Below are 26220 nucleotides of genomic sequence, written 5' to 3' on the forward strand. Positions count from 1 at the left end.
GAATATTTTCCATCGTACGCTGGAATATAGCGCAGGCTGATGACACTCCAAAAGGTAGCCTAGTATAACGAAAAAGGCCCTTCAGGGTGTTGATCGTAGCGAATTTCTGGGAGCCCTTGTCCAGTTTTAACTGCAGGTAGGTGTGGCTCATGTCTAGTTTCATGAACAAAAGCCCACCTGCCAATTTGGCATATAGGTCGTCTATTTTCGGGATTGGGTATTTGTCCAGCAGTGCGTATTTGTTTACTGTCTGTTTGAAATCTCCACTGAGACGTATTGAGCCGTCTGGCTTCAAATTTTGTACCACCGGCACTGCCCATTCCGAGAACTGTACTGGTCTGATAATGCCGTCGCGCTGTAACCTTTCTATTTCGTCATCTACTTTCTTCCTTAATGCAAAAGGTACCGGCCTGGCCTTACAAAATTTCGTAAGGGCTTCTGGGTCCATGTGCAAAGTTGCTCTGGCACCTATGATTTCCCCCAAACCTTCCTGGAAGACCTCCGGGTATTTTTGGAGTACTCCACTCAACTGCCCGCTTCCACTCTGGAAAATCTTCATCCAATCTAATTTTAGGTCCTTCAGCCAGTTCCGTCCAATTAAGCTCGGTCCAGAGCCCTCTACTATCGTCAACGGTAATCTGAGCAATTGTTTCTCATATTCCACAGGTACATGAGTCATGCCTAGAACTTCCAGGGGTTCCCCCGTGTAGGTTTTAAGTTTCGTCAATGTTTTTGTTAGGGTTAGTGGCTGGAGTCCATCTTTGATTTTTCTAAATGCTGCCACTCCCATTACTGATTCGGCCGCACCCGTGTCTATTTCCATTATTGTCGGCCGCCCGTTCACCCGTGGGGTAATCCTAATGGGTTCTGCTTTCTTCGTTGTAATATTATATAATTGTTCCCCTTCGGAGGAGGATGGGGCGTCTAGGTTGTGTACTTCCCTGCGTCCCCACCTGCTATTCCTCTTTTGCCACCACCTTCTAGGGTTTCTGTCGTTGTTACCCCACTCTGTCTGGTGCCAGAAACGGTCCTTCTCTGTTGGGGGAGCCTCAGCCGGTACTTCCCTCTGTCTCCAGTTAGTCCTGGCAGACTTGGGGGCAGTTCTGGGGTTTTCCTTTTTCCCTCTATTCCTCAGGTTTTTCCTGAGAGCGGCTATCTGGTAGCAGGATCCATTGTGGTAGTCCTTCTCACAGGTATCTACCTCCATTGGCGTGCCCTGTAGTTCCTGCGCCCCACTTGCTGCCTTTTCTCGGGACAGTGCGAGCTGTAACGCCTGCCTGCAGTCTAGCTCCATTTCCGCCAACAGGCGTTTCTGTATTGTGAGGTCGTTTATACCACACACTAACCGGTCCCGAAGCATTTCATTTAGCGTCGGGCCGAACTCACATTTTTCCGCCAGCCTTCTCAGGCGGGTCAAGAAATTCGTGACTGACTCCCTGTATCCCTGCTACGCTGTGTAGAATCTGTACCTACGCAATATGAGGGATGGTTTTGGGTCGTAGTGCTCTTTCACCAATTCCGTTAATTCTTGGAAAGTTTTTGTGTCCGCGCATCGGGATAAGTCAGACTACGTATAATGGCGAAAGCGGAGGGTCCGCACGCCGACAGCAGGATAAGCCGTCTCCTTTCGTCCGTCAGTATATCATTTGCCTGGAAGAAGTAACACATTCTCTCCACATACTGGGACCAGTCCTCAATAGCCGGGTCGAATGCCTCTAACCTCCCAAAAAACGGCATTTTTAAAATGGCAAGGCTTACCCTCCGAGTGCGGCAGCTGGTCTCCGCAAAATTCGTAGTTTACCTCGTCGCCACTGTAGTAATCCACGGGAGGCAGGAGTTCCGTCACCACACCAATATTTATTTACAATAACGATATTACAGGAGCAGCTACAAACAGTGCTGCTAGCAGTCCAGTCAACTTAAGACTGGCTCACAAAGCCTACACAGGTGATTATATGGGCCCCCTCAATGAGCTATCATTGAGGGAGCTCATACTCCAATTGGCTAACGAATAAAGCCAATTGGAGTTCATTACAGTTTGCATCATCCTGAAACAATTCTGTACATTGTGAATGTTTCTCTCCAGTTGTCCCAGACTTGGGCCTGTTGCAAACACTCGGCACTCTGAAATAATTCTGGGAACTGTAATATTCCATGCTTCTGCTGAACCCTAGAATTATTCCTGCTTCTGTGCTGCTGCTTTCTGCTTCAAGTCTGTGGTCATTGCTGTCTGGTGTCTAGGTCTTTCTCTCAGTTTGCATCTGTATCTCCCACAGTGATGCGATGTCTTGGTGAATCTTATTTTTTTCATTTTTGTCCCTCCTTCGAGGATCTCTTTTTCTTGTCAATGCTGCATCTTCAGTTTTAAGTTATGATCATTCTTTCACTCTCTGCCATCTTGTTTCATTGTGTCGTTGGAATCTAGATGGGGGGTTTTGGGATTGTCTGTTCTCTCAACGTATCCTGCTCAAATCTGTAGTTTCTCAAAACCATTCCTTCTTATTTACAGCAAGTATTTACACATTTGGACCTTTACATGAGGTGGTGTCACTCTTCCTTTCAGAATTCTCTTACTTCTCAGTCTCCGATCTGACATCATTATTATATCAACATCATGCATTCTTCTGATGTTAACCCTTTACTCGACAGTTTCTTGCGATCAGGTGAGTTCAGTTGAATATTGAGCGTGAGAATGAAACCTACAAACTGTCCAGGCCAATGCATTATAAATAACCAATCATGTCTCAGTTATTACCTAGCAGCTTTTTTACCCCAATTTCCTCCCTTCATCTCCTTAAGGAATTGACTTTTTCCAAAGGCACTAGCAAACATAGAGTGGCTCATTCAAATGGCCTTCTTCATGTATGGGTTTCGATAGTGAGTGTTGGTAGACAGGTTAACTGTGCAAAGCATACAGTTTACCAATAACCTTGCTACATGTTTTCTATGCAAAAAGGTGCCTCTAACAGGCATTTACTTTCCATAGTTTTGCGGTACCGAGACCAACTTTAGCATCCTCACTGTCTCCTGGTTGAGATAACCTAACAAAGCCACCAGAGAGTTCGAAAAGAACTTTTATCTCTTCAAGACACAAGCATTTCACTATCAAGGATTTCTTTAGAATTTTCGAGCCTTTGTTTCCTGTCACTCTGATCGACAGCTATGCCACTCCTCACACTATTTCAAAACAAACAAGAGGATTGAGGACAAATATGTTTCACTCACTTTATAATGCAAGTGTAATATAAATTAGTGTGGATTTAAATACAAAACGGCTGCATGCAGAACAGCACACAAAGGTTTCACTTGGGCTGCCTGAATAGCTGCTGTAGTGATTTACCCATTTAAGGTTTGAGCCACTTATAGCAAAACATAGATAATAAAGAGTGAATTCAAAGCAGGTCTCACTGAATGCTGTTTTTCTGAATGGTGGGCCTCAATTGCAACAAAGAATATTTCGTAGTGGATATCACATTGGGAGGTCATTTTAAATGTTCTTACTGACGGTGTTTCTTAGCCTGCATTAGTACTCATTTTAGTTCTTTGGGTGTTGAATCAGGACTTTTGGCTGCTATTTTATTCAGCTCTGCTTAATGTACTGCTTTTCAATCTAAACATGGATTTCTCAAAGGAAAAGGGCCTTTGTTTTGATTTAATTATAAAAAGAGGATGAAAACATTGAAGAGGTTAAATTGGAGTCATGCACCTTCAATTATATCTCTTCCCTACATATAGATATTCATTCACTAAGCTCTACAGGGCAAGAAAATCTCCATTAGACTCACACCATAGTATTAGAGGACACACAAGAAGTAAAGGAAGTGGAACATGAGAGCCTGCTGCCAGTACCAGAGGTGGAATCTCCCTAGTCCTGCAGAGCCTGGATAAAAGATGGGACAAGGAGCAAAGTTGGAAATGAGGGAGTTGGGTCAGCTGCCCAATGCTCTGGGCAATCTTGTCATCAACAGCAGCAGTTACTTGCCTGACAACAGTGGCAAAAATATACTTAGCAATTAATAGGCTAATAAGGGGACAGGGAGAACCCTGCCAGGGTCTTCCTGGTACTGGAGCAGTCTGCTACTGAGTGTCAAGCTCCTTGGAGCCAGCCAGCCAGCAATAAGCTGAGAGGACACTGAAGCTGGAGGCTTCAGGCAGCAGGAAAGGCCACGCCCATGGCCCAAATGATTTCTTTGGCCCTCAGTTCTGAATTTTATGGATGCACCTAAGGGTGCTGCTTTTGCAGACCATGATGTGGAAATGCCAGCTTTGGGCTGGTCTGGGCACAGTAAGAAGTCTTACAACACCAGGTTAAAGTCCAACAGTTTTGTTTGGAATCACCAGCTTTCGGAGCACAGCTCCTTACTCAGCATCCACATACCAATGCTCCCTAGCTCCCTTCTCTATTCGCTTCTAACTGGTCAAAGGCCTGAGTGCAATGGCTAATAGCTCAATTGCAAAGAAAACAGCAACGGGGAAAGTGGACACCCCTGTCTGGTATCCCTATACAATTGAAAATAGCCCGAGCTCAGGACATTGGTACGGACGCTCACAGTGGAGGCCCTACACAAAAGCCTAACTCAAGATATGAAATTAGGCTCAAAACCTAACCACCCTATAATTCCAAAAATGTGCCCCAACTCTAACTGGACTGCTTTCTCCGCATTCATGGAAAAACCGCCTCTGCTTGTCCCCTGCAGACGGCGACAGCATTACATTCAAAAGTCTTCTGATCCTGGCAGACAGCTGTCAGCCCTTAACAAAACCCGTCAGATCCTCAGAAATTAACCCCAGCAGGCACAACTCCAAATGGGTAGCCAGCACCTTAGCCAACAGCTTTACATCGGCATTCAACAGATACATGGGCCTATACAACCCACACTCCGTAAGGTCTTTGTCCTTTTTCAAGATAAAAGAGATTGTAACTTGTGCCAGTGTGGCCGACAAAGCCCCCCCCCCCCCCCCCCCCCCCCCCCCACCCCGGGTCAGCGAGTCATTGAGCATATCCAACATATGTGGCAGCAGCAGAGCCACCAACTATTTATAAAATTCCATTGGGTGCAGTATACAAGAACTTTCCATTTACACCGTCCTACCCCTCCGCCCCCTCCTCGGTCTACCCCCCCCACCTTTGTTTTAGGATGCTTTATTGGATCACATATTTTACATTAGGTGATTATCATCTATTTACATATGTGCAGCTCTTTCCTCTTCCCCTTTCCCTCCCCACTTTGTCAATTAGCCCACCCCCTCTCTCCTCCCATTCCTCCCCCCCCACCTCTCTGGCCCGTTTTCATTGGTGTTTCTTTGGAGTTCTGTTCTTTGCAACCTTGCTCTAGGCCCCCTATTTCCTGTTCCGGCCATTCTCCCACTTCCCGCTCCTCTCTCCCTGCCCCCCTCCCTTACCTCCCCTCCCCACCCCATCTGTTCCCTGCTGTCTTGTTGACTCCAATATGCCCCCCCCCCCCCGCCCCTCCCCTCACACAATTGGCTTTTGGCTGGGTAAGAAACACATTGGACAGGTCCTGGAAAAAGTTGGTGAATGGTTTTCATGTTTTGTGGAAGCCCTCCTCTGATGCTCAGATGGTGAATAATAGGGGCTGGTTTAGCACAGTGGGCTAAACAGCTGGCTTGTAATGCAGAACAAAGTGGGTTCAATTCCCGTACCAGCCTCCCCGAACTGACGCGGGAATGTGGTGACTAGGGGCTTTTCACACTAACTTCATTGAAGCCTACTTGTGACAATAAGCGATTATTATTATTATTATTAATTTTATCCAGGTGGACAAATCCCGCCAGTCTGCCAGCCACTCTGCAGCTGTGGGTGGTGCTGCCGATCGGCAGCTCAGCAGGATTCTTCGGCGGGCAGATGGGGAAGTAAAGGCAAGAGCGTCAGCCCCTTTCCCCATTAATAGTTCTGGCTGGACCAATACCTGAAGACTGCCACTCTTGGGCACAGCTCCACCCTCACCCCACAACAATCCACTGACTCCAAGCTGTCACATAGGAGCTCTTCTTTTTCCATGGACTAGCACTGCACTGCACAACCTTCTTAACCTGATCCTCCCGCTTAAGTTTCTGTTGGTATGCCAGAAGAAGGAGCACAGTCTTATCGTTTGATGTTCCAAAATGCAGTCAGGGCATGGAATGGTAGGCAGCACGGTAGCACAGTGGATAGAACAATTGCTTTGCAGCTCCAGGGTCCCAGGTTCGATTCCTGGCTTGGGTCACTGTCTGTGCAGAGTCTGCATGTTCTGCTTGTGTCTGCGTGTGTTTCCTCCGGGTGCTCTTGTTTCCTCCCACAAGTCCCGAAAATTGTGCTTGTTGGGTGAATTGCACATTCTGAATTCTCCCTCAGTGTAGCTGAACAGATGCTGGAATGTGGCGACTAGGGGCTTTTCACAGTAACTTAATTGCAGTGTTAATGTAAGCCTACTTGTGACAATAAAGATTATTGTTATTTGGGCACCCTTGATTTTTGTATAGCAGTCGTCGAGAGTGTTGTCGCCCTGGTGGGACAGGAGATGTGTTGGTGGAATGTTTGCAATACACTCTTGAGGTTGGCCTAGTTGAATTCCCCGGTCACCATGAACAAGGCCTCCAGGTGTTCTGTTTCATTGTTGTTTATGACTGTGTACAATTATCCAGCGCCTTCTTCACTTCTGCCTGGGGTGGGATGTAGGCCGCTGTGATAATGGCTGAAGTGAACTTAAGTGGAAGGTAGTACAGGCGTCACTTCACAGTCAACTATTCCAGGTCCGGGAGCAGTAGGTCGTCAGGGTCACCACGTCCGAGCACCAGAAGTTGATGAGGAGGCAAAACTATTGTGGTGAATTTTAAACACTAATAATCCACACTGTATTGTACAACATGTGTTGAGCCTGTACCTTGTACTAGGTCATGTGTAGTGGCGCGGCTCTACCCATAGGGGGAGATGAGGAGCTTGTACTGGGCTCCACCCTTGGCTCCGCCCATGGCTCCACCCATGGCTCCTCCCCCTAACCGGAAGTATAAAGGTTGCTGTTGTGAGCCTGCTTGCCAGTTCATCTAGAGTTCACCTCGTCACAGGCAGGCTCTGTTGTAAGACGATTAAAACCACTGTTCGCTTCTAACCACGTGTCGCGTGAATTGATGGTCTCATCACCTCTCCACCCTTTGCTTTGCCTGATGATGCGGTGCGGTCCGTCCGGTGAATGGAGAAGTCTTCAGGTTGCATGGCACTGTCCGATAAGGCAGGAATGAGGCATGGCTCTGTGAAACAGAGCACAAAGCAGTCTCTTTCCTCCCTCTGAGAGGTAAGTCTAGCATTAAGCTCTTCCAGCTTGTTTTCTTTTGCTTGGACATTTGCCAGGGGTATGCTGGGTAGAGGAGATTTGAAACCGCGTTGCTTTAGTCTCCCCTACAGATTGCTGCGGTGGTGTCACATATACTATCTTCAGGTGAAAAAAGATCAATCATGTACATTAATTGCAGAATCTAACTACACTTGGTTGGAAAAGGAGGCACTGAGTATTATAATGTGTACGATTACACCAATGCCTTTATGGTTGTCACTTTACATTGCTGATGGACCACAGGCCCTTAAATGCTACTTTTGGGCTACACAAAGGTATCACTTTGTTAGCTGCAAACAATCTTCAATGATGGTCTTTAACATTATCTGCACATTCCTACAAGACCAAATACTGCCTGTCGGCAAATCATGCCAATGCAGGTGCATTATCATGTTTGCCTTTACCAGCTGGTCAAATACCACCCAGTCATGGTAATATTTTTCTTGTGCACAGATAGAGAATGTTCCAGTGTTGTATTAAGGGGGAGGATAGCAGGAAAAATAAAACCTTACATTTCCAGGAAACTCAAATTAACAGAATTCTTCCAAATATGTGACAAAAGTTACTGGAGTTACATGGAATTACATGAAAGGAATCCAGGTATAGTTTAAATGAAGGAATGAGCAGTACTAGGAACTACTTTTGGTGGCTAGGAATTGATACCCAGATTGAAGAAAAAGTAGGACTGTGCCAATCATGTGTGTGGGTAAGAAACACATTGCCACTGTCCCCATTGCATCCATGGGAGTGGCTAAACTTCCATGGCAACATTTACACATTGACTTTGCTGGTCCATTCGAGTGGCACATGGTCAATGGAGATGCACGCACAAAGTTGCCTGAGCTGGTCCTAATGAAGACAATCATTATGGAATAAACCATTGAGAAACTCAATGAGATGTTTGCAAGATTCGGTAAACGAGATCAGTTTTAAGTGACAATGGGCCACAGTTTACAGCCCAAGGGTTTGAAGACTACTTAAGATATGTGGAGTTCAAAATATAAAGTCAGTACCTTACAACCCATTCCAATGACTTAGCCGATAGATTTGTTCAGTCCTTGAAGCATGCACTGAAAGCCTCTAAGAACCAAGGTTTTCTTCACCGCCACATGAACAAGTTTTTAGCAACATCCCAGAATACAACATATGCAACTACACAAAGTTCCACAGCTTTGTTATTGATGAAAAGGAAGCCGTGGACCATCTTTGATTTACTCTTGCCAGAGGAGACATCTGACATAGTAGAGCAAAATCATCAGTCGCAGATCTTGAGACGAGAAAGTAACTCAAGGAAATGCTTATTTAAACATGGAGAACAAGTGTTAGCGAGCAGCTACACCACTAGCGATAAATCGGACCCTGCAATAGTATTGGCTCAGACTGGTACAATATTGTACACGGTCCAAACGACAGATGAACTCGTGCGGAGATGCCCTGTGGAGATGCCATGCAGATCAATTATTGTCAACACGTTAGTGTGTCAGTGCCAGAGCTACCTCAAGAGATTCTACGTTTCATCTGACTGTGTAACATATAGTCTATCTACAGAAGAATAGGTTGTACCATAAGTAGCTGCTACTACAAGTCTTCCCTCGGAAAAAGAGGCTGATATGCCTTCCAGGGAAGAGATGTTTGACTGGGGAATCTGAAAATACATCGAAGGTCGAAAATAGCAAAGTTCTGGAACTGCGCAGGCAACCAGCGAAAAATAGACACCCAACTGATGGTCTATCTTATTGGCTGTGTTATTACAATGTAATAATTTGATGCTTGCACTTGTATATAGAGTAAATTACTATTTTAAATATTACTTATTAGCTGTGTTGGACCTTAGAAGTAAAGGGGAGGGATTTTATGTATGTGGGCTATCATAGTTGTGTGAATTGTCTCTTTAAGAATGGAGTCACATGACATGTGTGACATCATCGGCAACTTTGCGGACTTTTGCCAACTCTAGTCTAGTACCAACTCTTGTACAGTGAAGAACTATCTAATAAACTTCTGTTGATCCTGCACTCAACCAATGTGCATCAGCAAACTATTCATTTTGTACTTTTAATCTAAAGATACAACATTCCCCTCCAAGGCACTCACCATCCTGACTTGGAACTGCATCGCTGTTCCTTCACTGTCGCTGGGTGAAAATCCCAGACCCTCTATAACAGCGATTGAAGAAGGCAGCTCACCAGCACCTTCTCAAAGGCAATTAAGGATGGGCAATAAATGCTAATTTAACCGCTGACTTTGCAGCCAGGTGGATTTAGTGCTACAGGCTGCTAACCAGTTAAAGGGGCAGGGGGTGGGTCCACAGTGCCAATTGGAGAGGTTTGCCTCCGCATGTCGATCCTCCCATCTACCCTACCCAGCCTCGCCCCAGCGAGATCCCAGATGTCCCTGATTGTCTAGGTTCATTGCTGAACACCACCTCCTTCACTTATCTCCAGTACGAACAGTGGCAAAGATTCCTGCTGGTTCTGCCAGTTTGCAGAGATGCTGGTTTCTGATTGGTTTGAGACAATGGAAGTCATGCTTCATTTAAAAGGTTGTGAAGTGGAAAATTAAAGCGGGGTGAGCCAGTTAAACAGAGGAGCACTCACACAGAACAATTACACCGGGAAGCAAGGAGCCTGCCCTCAGCACAGAGTCCAACCAATGAGGTTTATTTAAGAAGGTGGCGCCGTTCACATCTCATTTTAAGGAATTAGCCTCAGTCAACAGCTAAAAATGTAGTTCGTTGGTTAGGGTAGTTAGTTAGGGTCATTAGTTGATTGTTTTTGGTTTGAGGGAGGGATTTGTTAAATGTTAATTAAATATGTGTAATGTACATTATGTGAAAAAATTTAAAAATCTAATTAAAATATTTATTTAAAAAAATTATTTGCTTGCAGAATCAGTCACTGGTGCCAACTTTGCTCCTTGGCCCACTCATAATTCATGTGATAAGAGTCCTTCATTCTTCACATCACCTGGCAATTTTACCTCAGTTTCTAGCTGCTTTTGGATGTTGGTTTCTGAAGGTTACCCAGCAGAACTCTTCACTCACCATCTCTGCAGCAGTTGGTTCTGACAGTCCAGGCACCACATTTGCTTATCAGGATCATCAAAATCAAAAGGGGACTGACAGGACAAAATAATAGAACATAGGATCATGGGTAGACCATTTTGCCCATCGAGCCAGATCCATCATTCAGATCATGACTAATAATCTACCTCCACGCCATTCCACCCCCACTCCACCCCCGAAATTCCATGATGTCATTAGTATCCAGAAATGATTTGTCACCCGCTGAGTAAAGAAATACACCTTTACATCAGTCTTACAGAGCCTGCCCTTTATTCTGAGACCACGGACGAAATTCTCCGCTCCCGTGAAAAATCGGGAAGGCCGTCGTGAACTCGGCCGCGTTTCACGACGGCCTCGGAGGCCGCTTCTCTCACCTTATTCACCCCCACCCGGGGGGCTAGGAGCAGCGCTCCGTAACTCTCGGCCGCCGGGCGGCGCACCGAGAGTGATGCGACGGCGGCGCCTATGTGACGTCAGCCGCGCATGCGCAGGTTGGCCGGCTCCAACGCAGCTGACGTCACGACGGCTGACAGCTCAAACCCGCGCATGCGCGGTTGCCGTCTTCCCCTCCGCTGCCCCGCAAGACGTGGCGGCTTGATCTTGCGGGGCGGCCAAGGGGAAAGAGTGCGTCCCTTTGAGACGCCGGCCCGACGATCGGTGGGTCAGTCCCCTCCTGAGCACGGCCATGGTGCTCACTCCCCTCTCCGCCCCCCACGAGCTTCAATCCAGCTTTGGCACCATGTTCACGACGGCAGCGACCAAGTGTGGTTGCCGCCGTCGTGAACCGGTCGGGAACGTCAGGCCCGCTCGGCCCATACGGGCCAGAGAATCGCCGGTCGCCGTGAAAAATGGCGAGCGGTGAGTCTTCCGAGTTGGGGGGTGGGAGGGGGGGGGGGGCAGAATTGCGGGGGGCGCCAGGGGGGCGGGTCGTGAGTCGCCCGGCCCTCCCACGATTCTCCCACCCAGCGTGGGGAGCGGAGAATCGCGCCCCTTATCCCTGGTTCTAGGGTGAGCAAATGGAATCAATATTGTTTTTCCTGTCTGCTGAATGACCACCTTTCTGTGCTATAAATCTTTTTATATTTCTGATGTTTCTACATATAGCCCATTCCTCCTTTCAAAAGGTAACCTTTTGGTCAGTGAGACAGCCACCATTAGCCAACCACCTTAACCATGTGTGTGTTCCAATTGGTCACTAATGGAAACTTGCTCTCAGCTTGTCAGTTCAAGCAAAACCAAGGAGCAATCACACACGGCTTTAGCCAAAATGGGGCTAAGTTTTACCCTCAGTAATAATAGGTTTGCAGAAGGCACTTCACATGTTGTAGGCATATTGTATGGAGAATATCACTGACTAGTAAACACATTGGCCAGGTTATTCATTCACCCTCAAAAGCCTGCAATATATTTGCTTATTCAGTTTACAGCCAGCCTTGGTTCATTGATAGAATTGTCACCTTCACGTCCAAAGTTTTAATAACCCACTCCAGAGATTTCAGTAGAGATTTCAGTATCTAATACAGGTTGATACTTCAGTGCAGTACTAACAGAGTACCACTGTCAGACATATTGCGTGGGATTCTCCCTTTTGGGGATTAAGTCCCCACGCCCGCCGGAAAACAGGTGAGCAACACTCCAGACTTTTTCCTCGAAAGTCCGGGGTGATTTTCCATTTTCCAGGGGGCCAGCAGAAGCCCAGCGTGCGTCCAGCAACTCTGGCTGCCGGCAGGGCCCTGTTGTACAGGCCACACGGCTGCGCACACCGACATGGCGGAGCCACACAGTGGGCCCGTGCAGAGTAAGGTAGGTCCCCCACAGATCGTGATGGCCCGCCAATCGGTGGCCCCCGATCGCGGGCCTGGCCACCGCTGAGGCCACCCCTGGAGTCAGATTCCCCCCGCCCCCCACCAGAACCGCCACCGCGGCCGCGGGTCCAAGCACCCATCGGGTGGTACCGGATGTAAACCACGCCAGCAGGGGTTCGGCCAAAATCATCGTGGGGGCTTCTTCCAACAGCCCCAACCGGCACTGCGTCGACCGCGTATGCGCGACTGGCGGGTCTGCGGTGAATCACGGAAACGCCACAGTGCTGGATTTCCGTCGTAAACGGCTATTCTCCACCCTCATGCCCGGCGCGATTCCGCCGTGGAGGGTCAGAGAAACCCGCCCGTTATATTTCAGATGAAATGTTAACCTGAGGTCCACATCACAGCATTACTCTTCCCTTGTCCTGGCTAACATTTATCTCAACCAAGACCTAAAAATAGATAGAACATAGAACATAGAACAGTACAGCACAGAACAGGCCCTTCGGCCCTCGATGTTGTGCCGAACAATGATCACCCTACTTTAAACCCACGTAACCCGTATACCCGTAACCCAACAATCCCCCCCATTAACCTTACACTACGGGCAATTTAGCATGGCCAATCCACCTAACCCGCACATCTTTGGACTGTGGGAGGAAACCGGAGCACCCGGAGGAAACCCACGCACACACGGGGAGGACGTGCAGACTCCACACAGACAGTGACCCAGCTGGGAATCGAACCTGGGACCCTGGAGCTGTGAAGCATTGATGCTAACCACCATGCTACCGTGAGGCCCTGGCCATTTATTTTGCTCCTCTTTTGGGACTTTGATTTGTGCAATCTGGCTGCCATGTCTCCTGCATTACCACAGTGACCATACTCCAAATGTGCTTCATTGGCTATAATGCACTTTGGAACATCCTGAAATCAACAAAGGTGTTATGTAAATGCAAATTCTCTATTTTAATTGCCGCCAAATGACAGATGAGTGAGCACAGAAGTGAAAATCCCTGGTCATTGACAGAGGTACACTCACATACAGATATACAATCACGTGCACAATTGTGTGACCGATTTGGCTGTGCCATTGGATACTGGCTGTTTCCAAAACATAAACATTTTATGAAATAATTGAATTTGGGGTGCTTGGAGTAACCAAAGCTAAAGCAAAACTACAATTTTAGATTTTCTATAATATCAAAAGCAAATTATCTTTAAAGATACAAACATATTTACATTTTACTTATATGACAGATTAAAATTTATGTACATTAGGTATTACCAGATTTGAAAGTATAATCACATTTAATGAGCTGAAATGGAAATGCAGCAGTGGGCCAAAATGGTCAGTAATGAATTGACCACATGATATATACACCTCCTGATTACTTTTCAATGTTATGATAGCTGATCAATTTTCTATAGGTCATTTGGTTACCCCGTTGATACTGAATCTCGCTCCCCATGATTCTCAACTTGGCATCTGACAATCTACCGAAACCATGTTGTTGTTTTCTTGAGACATTAAACAGAACTGTAGGCAAGATTAATTTAAATTTAAGCTCAAATAGATTCCCTTGTTTTCAGAAGGGAGAGACAATGGCTTAGTGGTAACATCATTGGACTGGTAATCCAAGCTAATGCTCTGGAGCACCACGGCAGTTGGTGCAATTTGAATTAAATTAATGAAATGTCTGTAATTGAAATTTAGCAACCATGACAACCACCCCTCTGTTTCACTAATGTCGTTCAAGCAAGGGAATCTGCCGTCCTTACTTGGTCTGGCCTACATGGGATTCCAGAACCACAGGCCTTTGAAATGGTCTAGCAAGCCTCTCAATTCAAAGGGAAAAATAGGCAACAAATATTGGCATGGCCCACAATATCCACATCTGATAATAATGGAAGATTTTTTAAAAATCTTCTCTCTTTGTTTTTTTCCCATTTTGGGGGGTTAAAACAAAAGAATGCAATTTTGAAGAGTTCCTGTAAATGCCATTACATCTTGTGACATGAAAGTAAACCACTGCATAACAGCATTATACTTTGACTGCCCTGATTATTTATGTCTTAATGGTAAATGCCTTTGTGGTAAATGTATTACCATGGATAGCACTAAGCCAAACAGACCAATGATGTTCAATGTTTATTCGCGGATCTAGGTTGCGTTAATGTTTTGCTGGGGTAGCAGTTAGGGCTTTACAATTGGACATAAGACTTCTGGTATAGAGAGCTGAAAAAAGCCAGTTTTCAGTCTGACTGCAATGCAATGAGCCTTGATGCAAAGTGTATGTACCAAAGTCAAGAAAAAGCTAAGGTGAGTTTTGTTTTGTGTGATAATAATGACGCAAACACGTCTGGAATTACACATATTGATTGACCAATTGGCCAAGGTATTAGAAGGCTTCTACACCTATAGAACTAAAACTCAGCAAGAATTGGCCCCATCAAGAGAAGAAGGGGAAGAATTGAAGAACAACAAATGTATCTGTTAAGAAAACAAACTGTCTAAATATTCAAAATGCTTCAATTATAGTTAATTCTATCATCAACATATGCTCATTTCTTTAATTATGAATTGAACAATTCATTGGAAGAGCATGGCAAACCTTATTAATATTATCTTTTTAATAAAGTATCCATGCATTGCCAGAGATATGAAAACAAGTGTGCGTTTCGGTCAGATTTACTTGGTTATTCGTGAATCATCTCGCTGATCAAATGCAAACATTTTAAAAATCAAGCTCTTAGCTTAAAAGTAAAAAGAAATGTTCAAAGCACTAGGTTGTGGCTTATTTAATATTAATTTAAGAGACTATAGACCCTATGCAACACAAAACAATTGCATCTACAACAATTACATGTTAACAAATGTATAAAAATAAAAAAAGGAAATTTATTAAAGGTAGGTTGGTAGGAATAATTCTTTGACAGTTAATGTGACCCTTCTACATCCCAATTTAAAACTTGTAATCAGCATTTTTAAACAATTATAAGGATTATTAATAGAATTCTCTGCTTATGTTCTCCACCACCTCCCTCAGATCGTCTGCCAACTTTTCCCGATGAATTGGATGTGTTCTTTGGCTTTCATTCTTAGGGAAGCTATACTGGAATTTCTCTGTTCTGCATCTTCCAGAGGAAATTTGTCCACATAAGGTGTCCCACACTGGAAAGTTGAGGGAGTGATGGCGCCCATAGGTTGCAGGTTGTGGCTAATGGCTGGGGAATTCAGGAAAGGTGGAGGAGTATAACTGCTCTGCAGGCCCTGCGTTGTAGACATGAAACCTGGAAGGCTTTGTAATGCAGAAGAGGTGGATATCGGTGAAGTGAGCCAAGGCTCCAGAGCCAAGTTACTATTCAGAGTGCCCATGGTAGATGACTGTGAAGATCTGTTGAAGGAAAGCAGGGGTGAATCTTGACGTTTCATTGCACTAGCTTCCAGTTTTTCTTGCCTCCTCCACTTGGCTCTTCTGTTTTGAAACCACACCTGAAATAAAAGAGCATTTTTGTTTCAGAATATAAATAACATTTTTAATTCAATGGATTCCACTTACTCTGTGCATTTTATTCCCCCAAGGGGCTATTACCTCTTGGAGGATATGTTCCCCGTGTCTGATTATTTCATCTCCCTTTTAGGTCACGATCAGCTAATTCAGCGTAGACAATGGGGAACACATATTTAATGAAAATGGCTCCGATGGCTTTCACTGGAGAGAGCAACACAGCCAAAGAAGTTCCCAGCACTCAATGCTACTCAGCAAAATGGACATCAGATGGGACTGTCCATGACTCAAACCATGGCTCTCCAAAGCAGCACTCCATAAGGTGGAGTTCAAACGGATTTTGTCTCTCTCAGCTTTCTATTACATCATTTAACTGTTAATTTAGGGCGCGAAAATGACACTTAATTGCGTTCATACAAGGAATTCTACTTGTTGCCTCTTGTAGAGAGAATTTTTATGAAGCTGAAAACTAGCCTTCGGCTGTACTGCTTAGCTCTGATTTAAATTCTCACAATCAGTGTGCAGGTACACCAAAATATGCATGCATAAATGTTTAGAAATGGTTCTGAGGAGAAGTTGGGGCCATCCTGGTGGATTTAAATAAACACTGGGTAAGTTTTGAAATTTTTCAGTTGTACCTGAACTCCTTGAGAATCTAATTGCACCTAATGTCACGGCAAACTGGACCCGTGTCAGATTATCTTCTTCAGGTGGTCTCCCACTGCTCCCTGCTTAAGTCAGGTCGGGAAATGACCCCTGATTTGTCTGGCCAATTCTGAATTATTATTAGGTGTATAAACATACTCAAAGAGAAGATAAACATTCATACACTGTTACATTAGATTTTATTTGTTCATGAAATTTGCATAATTGAACAAATCTGACCTGGTAAAGTACAAAACCATCAGCCTAATATCAATTTCTGATCAAATAATGAAATCAACCATCAGGAATAAACTCGCATTAAAATGTGCGATTATTTTTTTTTACATATATATTCATTCATGAGATGTGAGAGTTGCCAGCACAGCCAACATTTGTGGCTCATCCCCAATTGTCCTTGAGAAGGTGGTGGTGAGCTGCCTTCTTGAACTGCTGCAGTTCTCATCTGGTGTGGATACACCCACAGTACTGTTAGGAAGTCCCAGGATGTTGACAGTGAAGGAATGGCGATATGCCCCCCAGGTCAGGATGGTTTCTGGCTTGGAAGAGAACTTGTAGATGGTGGTGCTGCCCTTGTCCAAACATAAAAAGAACATGACTTGCAAAAGTGAAAATCTTGCCAAATGATTTCCTTAACTGTTTGATGGGGAAAATAAAACAATTGGGCGCTCAAATTGAGCAAAGGAACCAAAGCAAAAGGAGTTAGATAAAATCTGTAAATGGACAAGTCATCAGAAGGTGAAATTCAGTGTAGACACTGGCCGGATACTGTATATTGGGAGGAAGAATGGATGTCATGTGTATCCCAAGGGTGATGAAAAAATAGCTAATAGTGAAGCACAATTTTACGGGGGCTGATATTCAACTTGGCAGTAGACACATCAAATGATTGGGACAGCAATAAGCACATAGAATGCTTAGTTACCTTGAAAGGTCAGTTTTGTATAAATCAGAAGACATCAGGTTAAAACATGGTCAAACTGGTCATAAAGGAAACATATAAGTCACAGAAGCTATACCGAATCACAGAATTGGTGCAGCACAGAAGGAGGCCATTTGGCCCATCCATGTGTGCACTGGCTCTTTAATTAAGGCCACTCCCTCCCTGCCTTTTCCCAACACCCGTGCATTTTGTTTCTATTCAAGTGATCATCTAATGTCCTCTTGAATGTCTCAATTGAACCGGCCTCCACCATACTTCCAGGCAGTGCTTTCCAACCCCGAAGCACTTGCGTGAAAGTTTCTTCATCATCACATTTTTTTCCAAATCAATTTAAATCTGTGCCCTCTCGTTCTTGATCCTTTTACAGTTTCTCCCTATCAACTCTCTCCAGACCTCTCGTGATTTTGAACATCACTATCAAATGTCCTTTTAACCTTCTTTCGAAGGAAAACATTTCTCTATTCTATCCTCAGAACTACAGTTTCCCAACCCTGGAACCATTCTTGTAAACCTCTTCTCCACTCTCTCCAATGCTTTCACATCCTTTCTAATGTAGCACCCAGAGCTCTACACAATAATCCTGTCGAGATCTGTTGAGATCTGACGAATGTCTTGTATCAGATCAGCATAACCCCTTGCTCAGGTATTCTATGCCCCTGGTAATAAAACCCAGAATAAGAGCTTCTGGGTTTATTAAATGATTGAGTTATAAGGAAACGGGACAATGTGAATGTTTTTACTTCTGAAAGGCGTACACAAGGATATGATAATATAAAATACTGTCAATTAACCTAGAACAATACTTCAAGGTTTCCCAGAATGTCTCAGTACTAGGAACATTGGTGAAAGGAACATTAATGAGGAATGTCTCAGAAAATGGTTTCAGACAAGGAGAATGAGAATTAAGAATACGCTTCTGGATAGTTTCGAGGAAGTCAAAACTTTAGGCACAGCCACAACTCAATGATATAATAAAAGGAGTGCAATTTTTTATTTAATGAGGATGGTTGAGTTAAGGTGGCCAGATGATCTTCCTCATGTCAATTTTCATTCTCATCTCGTGATAGCATTATATAATTATACAAAAACTAAATAGAAGGTGACATCCCTTCAATTCTTCCAACTTGCCAGGCTGATGTATCTTGCCAGGGGCGTGCAGCTAAAACTCCGTTACACATCATTCGCATTTGGAAATACATATGTAAAAGTTTTAGTAGGTTAGAGTTAACAAATGGTCCATGTTCACCAAATCAAAGTAGTATTATTTGGCCAAGTAACTTAGATTTTAAAGAGAGCGCGCAATGCAAATTGCAGAAATGAGAAATGGCGGGTAAAAAGTATGATATGTTGAGCAACCGTTTCTATTCTTTCCAAAACAAGGAGCCGGAGATATCATTGCAACTGTCCCATGTATTTATTTTTTGAACGGAGTTCCGGGTTTTTTTCAGCTTGAAACCCGTATTAGCCGTGCAGCAAATTGCTGGAAGTGGAATCTGTTCGTGGGGAATCTGGGGTCTTGGTGAATGATGGGATCAGCAGTCCATCTCTTTAAATGGTTAGATTTAGGTATATGTAAAGAAATAGGCGAGCCCCAGAGACAAAAATGTGAATTGGAGTCAACACGGGTATAAAGAAAGACATCACAAGAGGGGTAGAAAGATTGCATTGAGAGAGAGAGAAGGTGCAGAAAGGGGGGAAATTCACAAAACTCTCTGTATGCATTTCATTCGGTTTAACAGTGCAAATGCCACAATGTCTGGAACTCACAGAGGTGGAGAGTTAGCGCTGCCCTTTCCGAGAGGCTACTAGAAGAGCAAAGCAAACTGGGCAGGAAAAAAAATGCGCTGATTCACTCATGGGCTCCCTTTATTCCCCGTTACAAATTACTGGGTTATTTGTACATCAATAATGAACTTTACATATATTCTGGCGGCGAATTATGGTTTGTCTTATTTCCACATACCTTTTTATGCGTTCCAGTGAAAAATAATGACAATTTGAGAAAATAACTATTCCTCCCTCCCTCGCCCTCCAATCGATACTACCGCAATTTAGCACTCATCCAACTACTCTCTCTCTCTCTCACACACACAGCATTGCTGCTTTCATCTACATGAATCAGCTAAATTAAAGACATTCACTATGCCTTGGGGAGAGTGTTTTCGACAAAATAACTAAAGATATTTAATTAGTTAGAATTGTCTACTCTGAAGGATCGTTCGAGACTACACACTTCCAAAGTAAATTCTGACTCAGACCAGCAATAACCCAGAAACAGATTCAAGTAAAACTCAAAGTAGAAATAGGATTCTCCAATGAAGATAAAATGATGAATTGTTAAATCTACGGCCTTGCATCTCCGAGACCGGATGCATCTCGCTTTTCTTGCTTGCAGTTTTGTTATAAATATTTGGAAATTTTAAAAAAACACTAGGTCTGATAAACAAATATTTCCCCCGCAGCCTTGTTTGCAGAAATTAAAATCGACACATATGCAACACAGGCAGTTTGCCTTTGCCTATACCTACCTGCTGCTAAATCGTTTCAAAACTTTTTTAAAAACTTTGCGAATGTTGAGCTGTTGAGCAATTATAAACACGGAGGCGATTACTTTACTAAACACTTCAGTTATATTAAAAGCTATTTGTATAGATAGATGAGGAAGTGTGTAGACTAGAACGATCCTTTAAACAATTCTAACTCATAAAATATATTTAGTTATTTTACTGAAATACTCTCCCCAAGTATAGTGCAGACTCATTAAACTTGGGAGGACCGACAAGTCAGCTTTATGTTTTGTGTGTGTGTTTATGTCATGTTTTTAAAGAGTTACATTTGTCGTTGTTCCAATTATTGGCGTTTTATGGGGCAGTTTTAAGAAATTCCTCCGGGGAAATTATGGCTATATCTGGGTGGAAGTGTTTTCCATGCGAACGGTTCTGAAGGAAACACAAATAAAAATCCTCCATGATCCGTTGGCCATTGAATTTTAGTTGGACGTTGGTTTTGAGCGAAGAAAGTGCAATAAAATTATTTTTTTTAATCCTAAACCTCAGGACCGCGGGATTAAGCGCCACTAATGTCACAGAGTCAGGAATGATTTGCCAATCAGTCTTTGAAGAAAAAAAATCGCTGAGTTTGATCAAAATTGTTTCTGGCAATACCAATACCAGTTAATTTCAGGTGACTCTCTTTGCTATGTACCAGACAGTTTGCATCCTTAGTATAGGAGATTCCACTTTTGCCATGAGCGGGATTCCATTATTTACTGATCGGGCAGACTGTAACATTTTGAGGCAGATTGTGGCATATTGAGTAAAGATGGTGTAAAACATGCATTGAATGGGCTCTTATATAATTAGCAAATACAGCCCATTGCACCACATTAGCCGTTTTCATTTTACGCTATGAAAGTTACGTTTATGATATTTTCTATACTTCTGAGTAACTGGTTTTTAGATACTAGGGTAATCAATAACCAGGAACGGTATTTAAAAGTTCCTCTTGGTGGTTTAAACAAAAACTTGTCAAATTGGAATGCATGTTTTATTTAGCTAACCAAACATGACAAGCAAGAGTGGGCTTTTGTGTCAAGAAAAAAAGGTTCTTTAAAGGTTGAAAACTCGATGTCTCCCATTCGAAAGGGAACCATGTTTGGCTTTCAAATTATACATTTTGCGCACACTTATTTAGTGGATAAACTGTGGAGATGGGGAGAAAATGGCGATTCCTACCAATGTGAGCATACAACACGAATAGAATAGTGAGCATACAACACAAACAGAATAGTGAGCATACAACACAAACAGAATAGTGAGCATACAACACAAACAGAATAGTGAGCATCCATCCTCATCTCACAGATAATCTGCTGAGAATGTTCTTACGCCAGTTCACTTTACTGACAACATTGCCGCACATTATCACGGGATATTACCCTGAATTAACTTTGGACCCACTTCAATACGAATCACACGTAAAAAATGTAAAGGTACTTTTCTCTGAAAATATATATTTGGTGTCACCTTCAATCTTGTTTCGATCAAATAAACTGTTACATCCCAATTGAGGCTTCTTACACGACTGCAAATACAGACTTGATAAGAGTTTAACAGATTTGCAGAATGCACTCCGAATTTGCTGGAGGCTATTTCAATAAGAACTTTCCGGCGTGTTTGGCAGCTTGGAAGAACCAGCTAATGTTAACATTTGAAATCATACCATTAAAGGACTTCTTACGTTAAATAACAAAGATGTTTAAACTTTACAATTCAATATGAACTTCAGAAATAACAGCGTGAGACACCATAGGGCCCCTTAAGCCCACTTTGTCGTTCGTTGAGATCATGCTTTCCCGCCAGCTCCCCGTACCCCTTGATTACCTGAGAGAACAAGCATCTTGCCTGACACAATCGTAAACACTGATGGGTCATCAACAACCCTCTGGGATCGCTAACTCAATAGATTCGATTCTTTGAGTGAAGAAATGTTTCTTCATCTCAGTCTTAAATTATCGGCCCCTTTATTCTGATGTGGAGATGCAGGCGTTGGACTGGGGTGGGCACAGTAAGAAGTCTTACAACAGTCCGACAGGTTTGTTTCGAATCACTAACTCTCTGAGCGCAGCTCTTTCATCAGGTGAAGGATGCTGAGGAAGGAGCTGCGCTCCAAAAGCTAGTGATTTGAAACAAACCTGTTGGACTTTAACCTGGTGTTGTAAGACCCTTTATTCTGAGGCTGTTCCACGTTCTCCGGGCAAGGGCAACGATCTCTCAGTGCCTTCATAATATTGCAGATCACCTCACTCTGCTAAACCCCAGAGAATATTGATTGGTCCAATTCACTCACTCTCCCATCTCAGGGCAACATCTCAGCCCAGGCACCGATTCAGACAACACTAAACTCACCAAGTTCCGAAAAGATAGTGACATGAAAACGCTAAAAGGGACAGTGATCATAAATGATTGAATTGTTGCTGCTATTATCACATCTAGATCCGGCAACTGACTTATGCACTATGGCCGGGTAATGTGGCAACTGAATTATTGTGTGGCCTTCCACATTAGCTCAGTTTAACTTCCAGAACGCGGGATTAGAGGTTATCTGAAGTAGAACATCTGGTAGGCGAAATGCTCAAGAGGAATATATTTTCACTCAAGTCACCACGTCCGCCCCCCCCCCCCCCCCCCCAGATTTTACTCCGAATTCTACAGAGGGAATGAACATAGTTTTTTCTTTGAATTGAGACACTTAGACCAGGGTGGTGGGCTGCAGCACGACCAGAAGATGCAGCTACGACAACACGGAGAGAGAAGCGTCGGTGTCTCACCTGTACCCGGACCTCCGGGAGGTTGACTTTCATGGCCAGCTCTTCTCGACTGTAGACATCTGGGTAGTGCGATTTCTCAAAGGCCCTCTCAAGCTCGTGGAGTTGATACGTGGTGAATGTTGTTCGGTTTCTCCTGTGTTTCTTCTTGGGTTGCTCCTCGCTTGTTAAACTATTCTCATGTTGCTTGGTCTTCACTATGTCTGACCGGAGACCTTCCCCACCGCTGTTTGTACAGAAGTGATCTGAATCTGGCGGAAGAAGGCATATATATTTCGTCTGGGTTTATTTCCCCCAAAATCGACCTATTATAATAACTTTACTTTAGAATAACTGGTTTTAAAATGCCAATAGATGTTTCAAACGAGAGTCATTAAAAGTTTATAATTGCAGCGCTTAGAGCCATCTTGTGAAATGGATAAACTTTCAGGATAAAACTTTTAACATTTCATTGTCGCCACCTAATTTAGAAATAGACGGATTTTGACCCAAATAAGAATTTCATTGCTACTCTTGTATTAACATCGATTTGCGTCTCATGCCCCTTGAATGGTGGGGGTGGGGAGGGGGGTGGGGTGGGGGTGGTGGTTGGCGGACTAACAAGAAACACGCTCTCACCGTCAAAACTTTCAGAGTTCTCCCGTTCGTGCTTCAAGTTTGACAATCGGTTGAAGCAATCCCGACCATTGCTTTTTCCCGCCTCTTCCACATTCCTGGAATTTCTATTAGAAGTGAAGGTGGAATGGAGAACCGAGTCTTCCTTGGTAAATCCCAGAATTGAGTCGATGCTGTGGCCCCTGGAAGACACGGTCCCGCTGTTTCTCGCCAAGCTCCCAAACGGTGACAAACTTCCGTCCATCACGTTGTTGGCGGAGCCGAGGAACCGCATGAATGATCACTTACTGAATACTAATGAATAAACTTACTGTCCTTCTGGGAGGGAAATAGGAAAGGGGAGGGGGGGGGGCGGGGGGATGGGGGAAGAATTCTGTTTTTCTCTCTTCAAATAAATCACTTATTTCTCGCTCAATATTTTTCCAGCTTCCGGATTTTGCCGCGGGGACCGATTCTGTGACTGAAAGTTTTTTTGTCCCCCCAGAAAGGTAAATGACTCCAGAACTGGCCAGAGGTTTGGGGGGGGGGGGAGGATCTCGAGGGAAAGGTGCGATTGGAAGAGTTGTACGGTGCAGGTAAGCGCCGCTTTGGTGGACGGACGCCCTTTTCTCCCGCGCTGGCGATCACAACCTGAGGGTTGAGGTGATGCATTGGCTAACACCCCGTCCCCGAGGAGCTGGGAGCCGCCCACCGAGCTGTCCGCACATCCCCATAGGCTAAAGTTCCTGTTACTAAGGGCTTCGAGCACCTGGTTACTTGCGCCTCGAGAGTGGCAGCTTGAAACCTCCTCCTTGCACTTGTGTGGTGGCCTCTTCCAGACGGTTCCTTATAAATCTTGGACCAATCTTTGCGTCTCCCAGCTGCCGCATCAATAAAAAAAAACGGAGGGGGAGGGGGGGGGGGGGGGTGTGGAGAGGGAGCGGGAGGGACGGATGGGGGATTAGAGCAGAGTTTATTCAGAAAGAACAAGATCGGAGACTCGCACATAAATACAGATTGCCAATGTGTGATTTATTTAGAAGAGAAATTATAACTCAATCCATTTTTTGTTTAAATGGTCAGTGGCTCTTCAAAAGTGCATCGAAACGTGCTGTCCTCTCCCATGCAAGACAACCCGAAATAAATCTATCGTTATCGTCAAGGCAGCCACATTGAAAGTTAATATCAGTGGGGGAGGGGCGGGGGAGGGGGTGGTTATAGCCACAGTCAGCAATTCGCAAAAATAGAATCATGCAGGATAGTGTCAACAATTCCATTCTTACACATCGGGTCCTGCGCAACAGTAGGTTGACACAGGCTGGAGAGTTACCTTTAAAATACAATAGAAAAGGCAAATGTATTAAACTCGCACAGTGCCAACCTGAAATGGAAATGAGGGTTACAGTTCAGTGGTAGGGGCTGGTGATTGTCAATTATTCAATAAGAATTATCTGCGAAACAATTATTCAATTATTTAGCTTTTTGTGTTCCTCTTTTTGTCCCTGCACACCGCCCCCCCCCCCCCCCCCCCCTCATCCCATCCCATCCCCGTCCCCATCATCTTATTATCCAAAAACTTCTGTCAGATACAGTAAGAGGTGATGGTGCTATCCTCTAATTACTTTCAATACCCTTCAACTCCTGTTGCTCGTTCTAATGGACAATTCTGTTCAGGGACAGTTTGGGAACGCATTGTAAAACCCTTGTGAAGCAATTACTGGGAACCTTGTCTCAAGGAGACGCTTCTGGTAATCTCCTTCAAGTGAGCCATGTGTGCCAACGAGTGCCTGTTAGGTCATTTATTTGAGTCTATTGAAGTGCCTATACATTAATTAATGATTTAATAGGATTTATCGTTAATTAGTTTACCCATGAGAAGAAGACCTCGCGCGTCAAGTTGGATGTTCCAATTAGTTTATGCATCCCATATTCTCCCTTAACCTTTTCATTTTATTTCGTTCTTTTCTGTGGTTGAAAAGCTTTCTCGTTGGCAGACACACTGAAGGATCGATGGATTTATAGATAGGAATGAAATATCTTCGTACTCACACAGTGCTTCAAACTTAGTAGCCGCGTAGGTCTGAGAAAGCGAAAGCTTATTTATTCATCAGATGACAATATGGGAATAACATTCCATAACTTAATCCCATTTCTGTTACAGAGCTCCTAGTTTTAAAGATCTCGCTTGTGGGAGCTATGCTCAGAGCGAAGAGTAAGGAAGGGTCAGTGCACCTAGCTCCAGTGGCCAGTTGTACGATGTGAATCGCTTCGCCATCTAATCTGGTCACGAATTATACTAGATGCAAATGAAAAGCGTGGCGTATTTCCTTGTACTGAAGGTAAAGGAAAGCAGCACAGTGCGTCATCGCCAGAACAAAAGTAAAAGCACCGACATATATTCATTCTCGACCGCTTATCAAATGATTTGAACTTTTCTGCCTCCATAAAGCAGCAACATCAGTTGAAAAGATTTGCTATCTGCACAGGTTCAGGCTACCAAGCACACACTGGTGTGTGTCCCACTCTGTAAATAAATCAAACAAAAGTTAAAGTGATCACTGCAATTAGAGTTAAACTGAGTGGCTGTACCTTATATCTAATGCCCACACGCTGCTAAGGGGCTTAAAGGCATTTTCCAATGTAAGCCAGTTTAGAAGGGCTGTGCGTTTCTAATGACCAGGCGGTGTTACCCTTTATTTACAATAATGCCTGAACTAGGGGGTCCTCTGTATACAATTTACCTGTCAATGACAGGTTGCCAAGGTAACAGGGTGAAGACAGGCATAAAAGGTCTCGGGTGGCTATTGTGAGCGATTAAAGAGTAAGTCAATAGTGGCGGGTTGGTGGAGAGTCGACACAACACTCAGTTTCGGCGTATTGTCATCCTTCAGTTTACATGGACATTTCACTTGCTGTTTGCATTGTTGGACCGACTTTCCGCTTCTCGAAAACTTCCCATTCCAAACCTCCTTGCAATTTAAA

The 26220-nt window shown here is 44.1% G+C and overlaps 1 protein-coding gene across 1 annotated transcript; it reads right to left on the reverse strand.

Annotated features, from left to right (window-relative positions):
* Positions 1-13145: 13145 nt before the first annotated feature.
* rx3 (retinal homeobox gene 3) lies at positions 13146-24000 on the reverse strand. Its single transcript, XM_038790602.1, has 3 exons — positions 23263-24000; positions 22648-22895; positions 13146-15696 (listed from the first exon to the last, which is right to left on the reverse strand). The coding sequence occupies exons 1-3, from the start codon at positions 23531-23533 to the stop codon at positions 15247-15249; spliced, it is 969 nt and encodes a 322-aa protein (XP_038646530.1). The 5' UTR covers positions 23534-24000; the 3' UTR covers positions 13146-15246.
* Between the last annotated feature and the right edge of the window lie 2220 nt (positions 24001-26220).

The sequence above is a fragment of the Scyliorhinus canicula genome, chromosome 3 (genome assembly GCF_902713615.1).
Source record: "Scyliorhinus canicula chromosome 3, sScyCan1.1, whole genome shotgun sequence".
In the NCBI taxonomy this organism is placed as follows: Eukaryota; Metazoa; Chordata; class Chondrichthyes; order Carcharhiniformes; family Scyliorhinidae; genus Scyliorhinus; species Scyliorhinus canicula.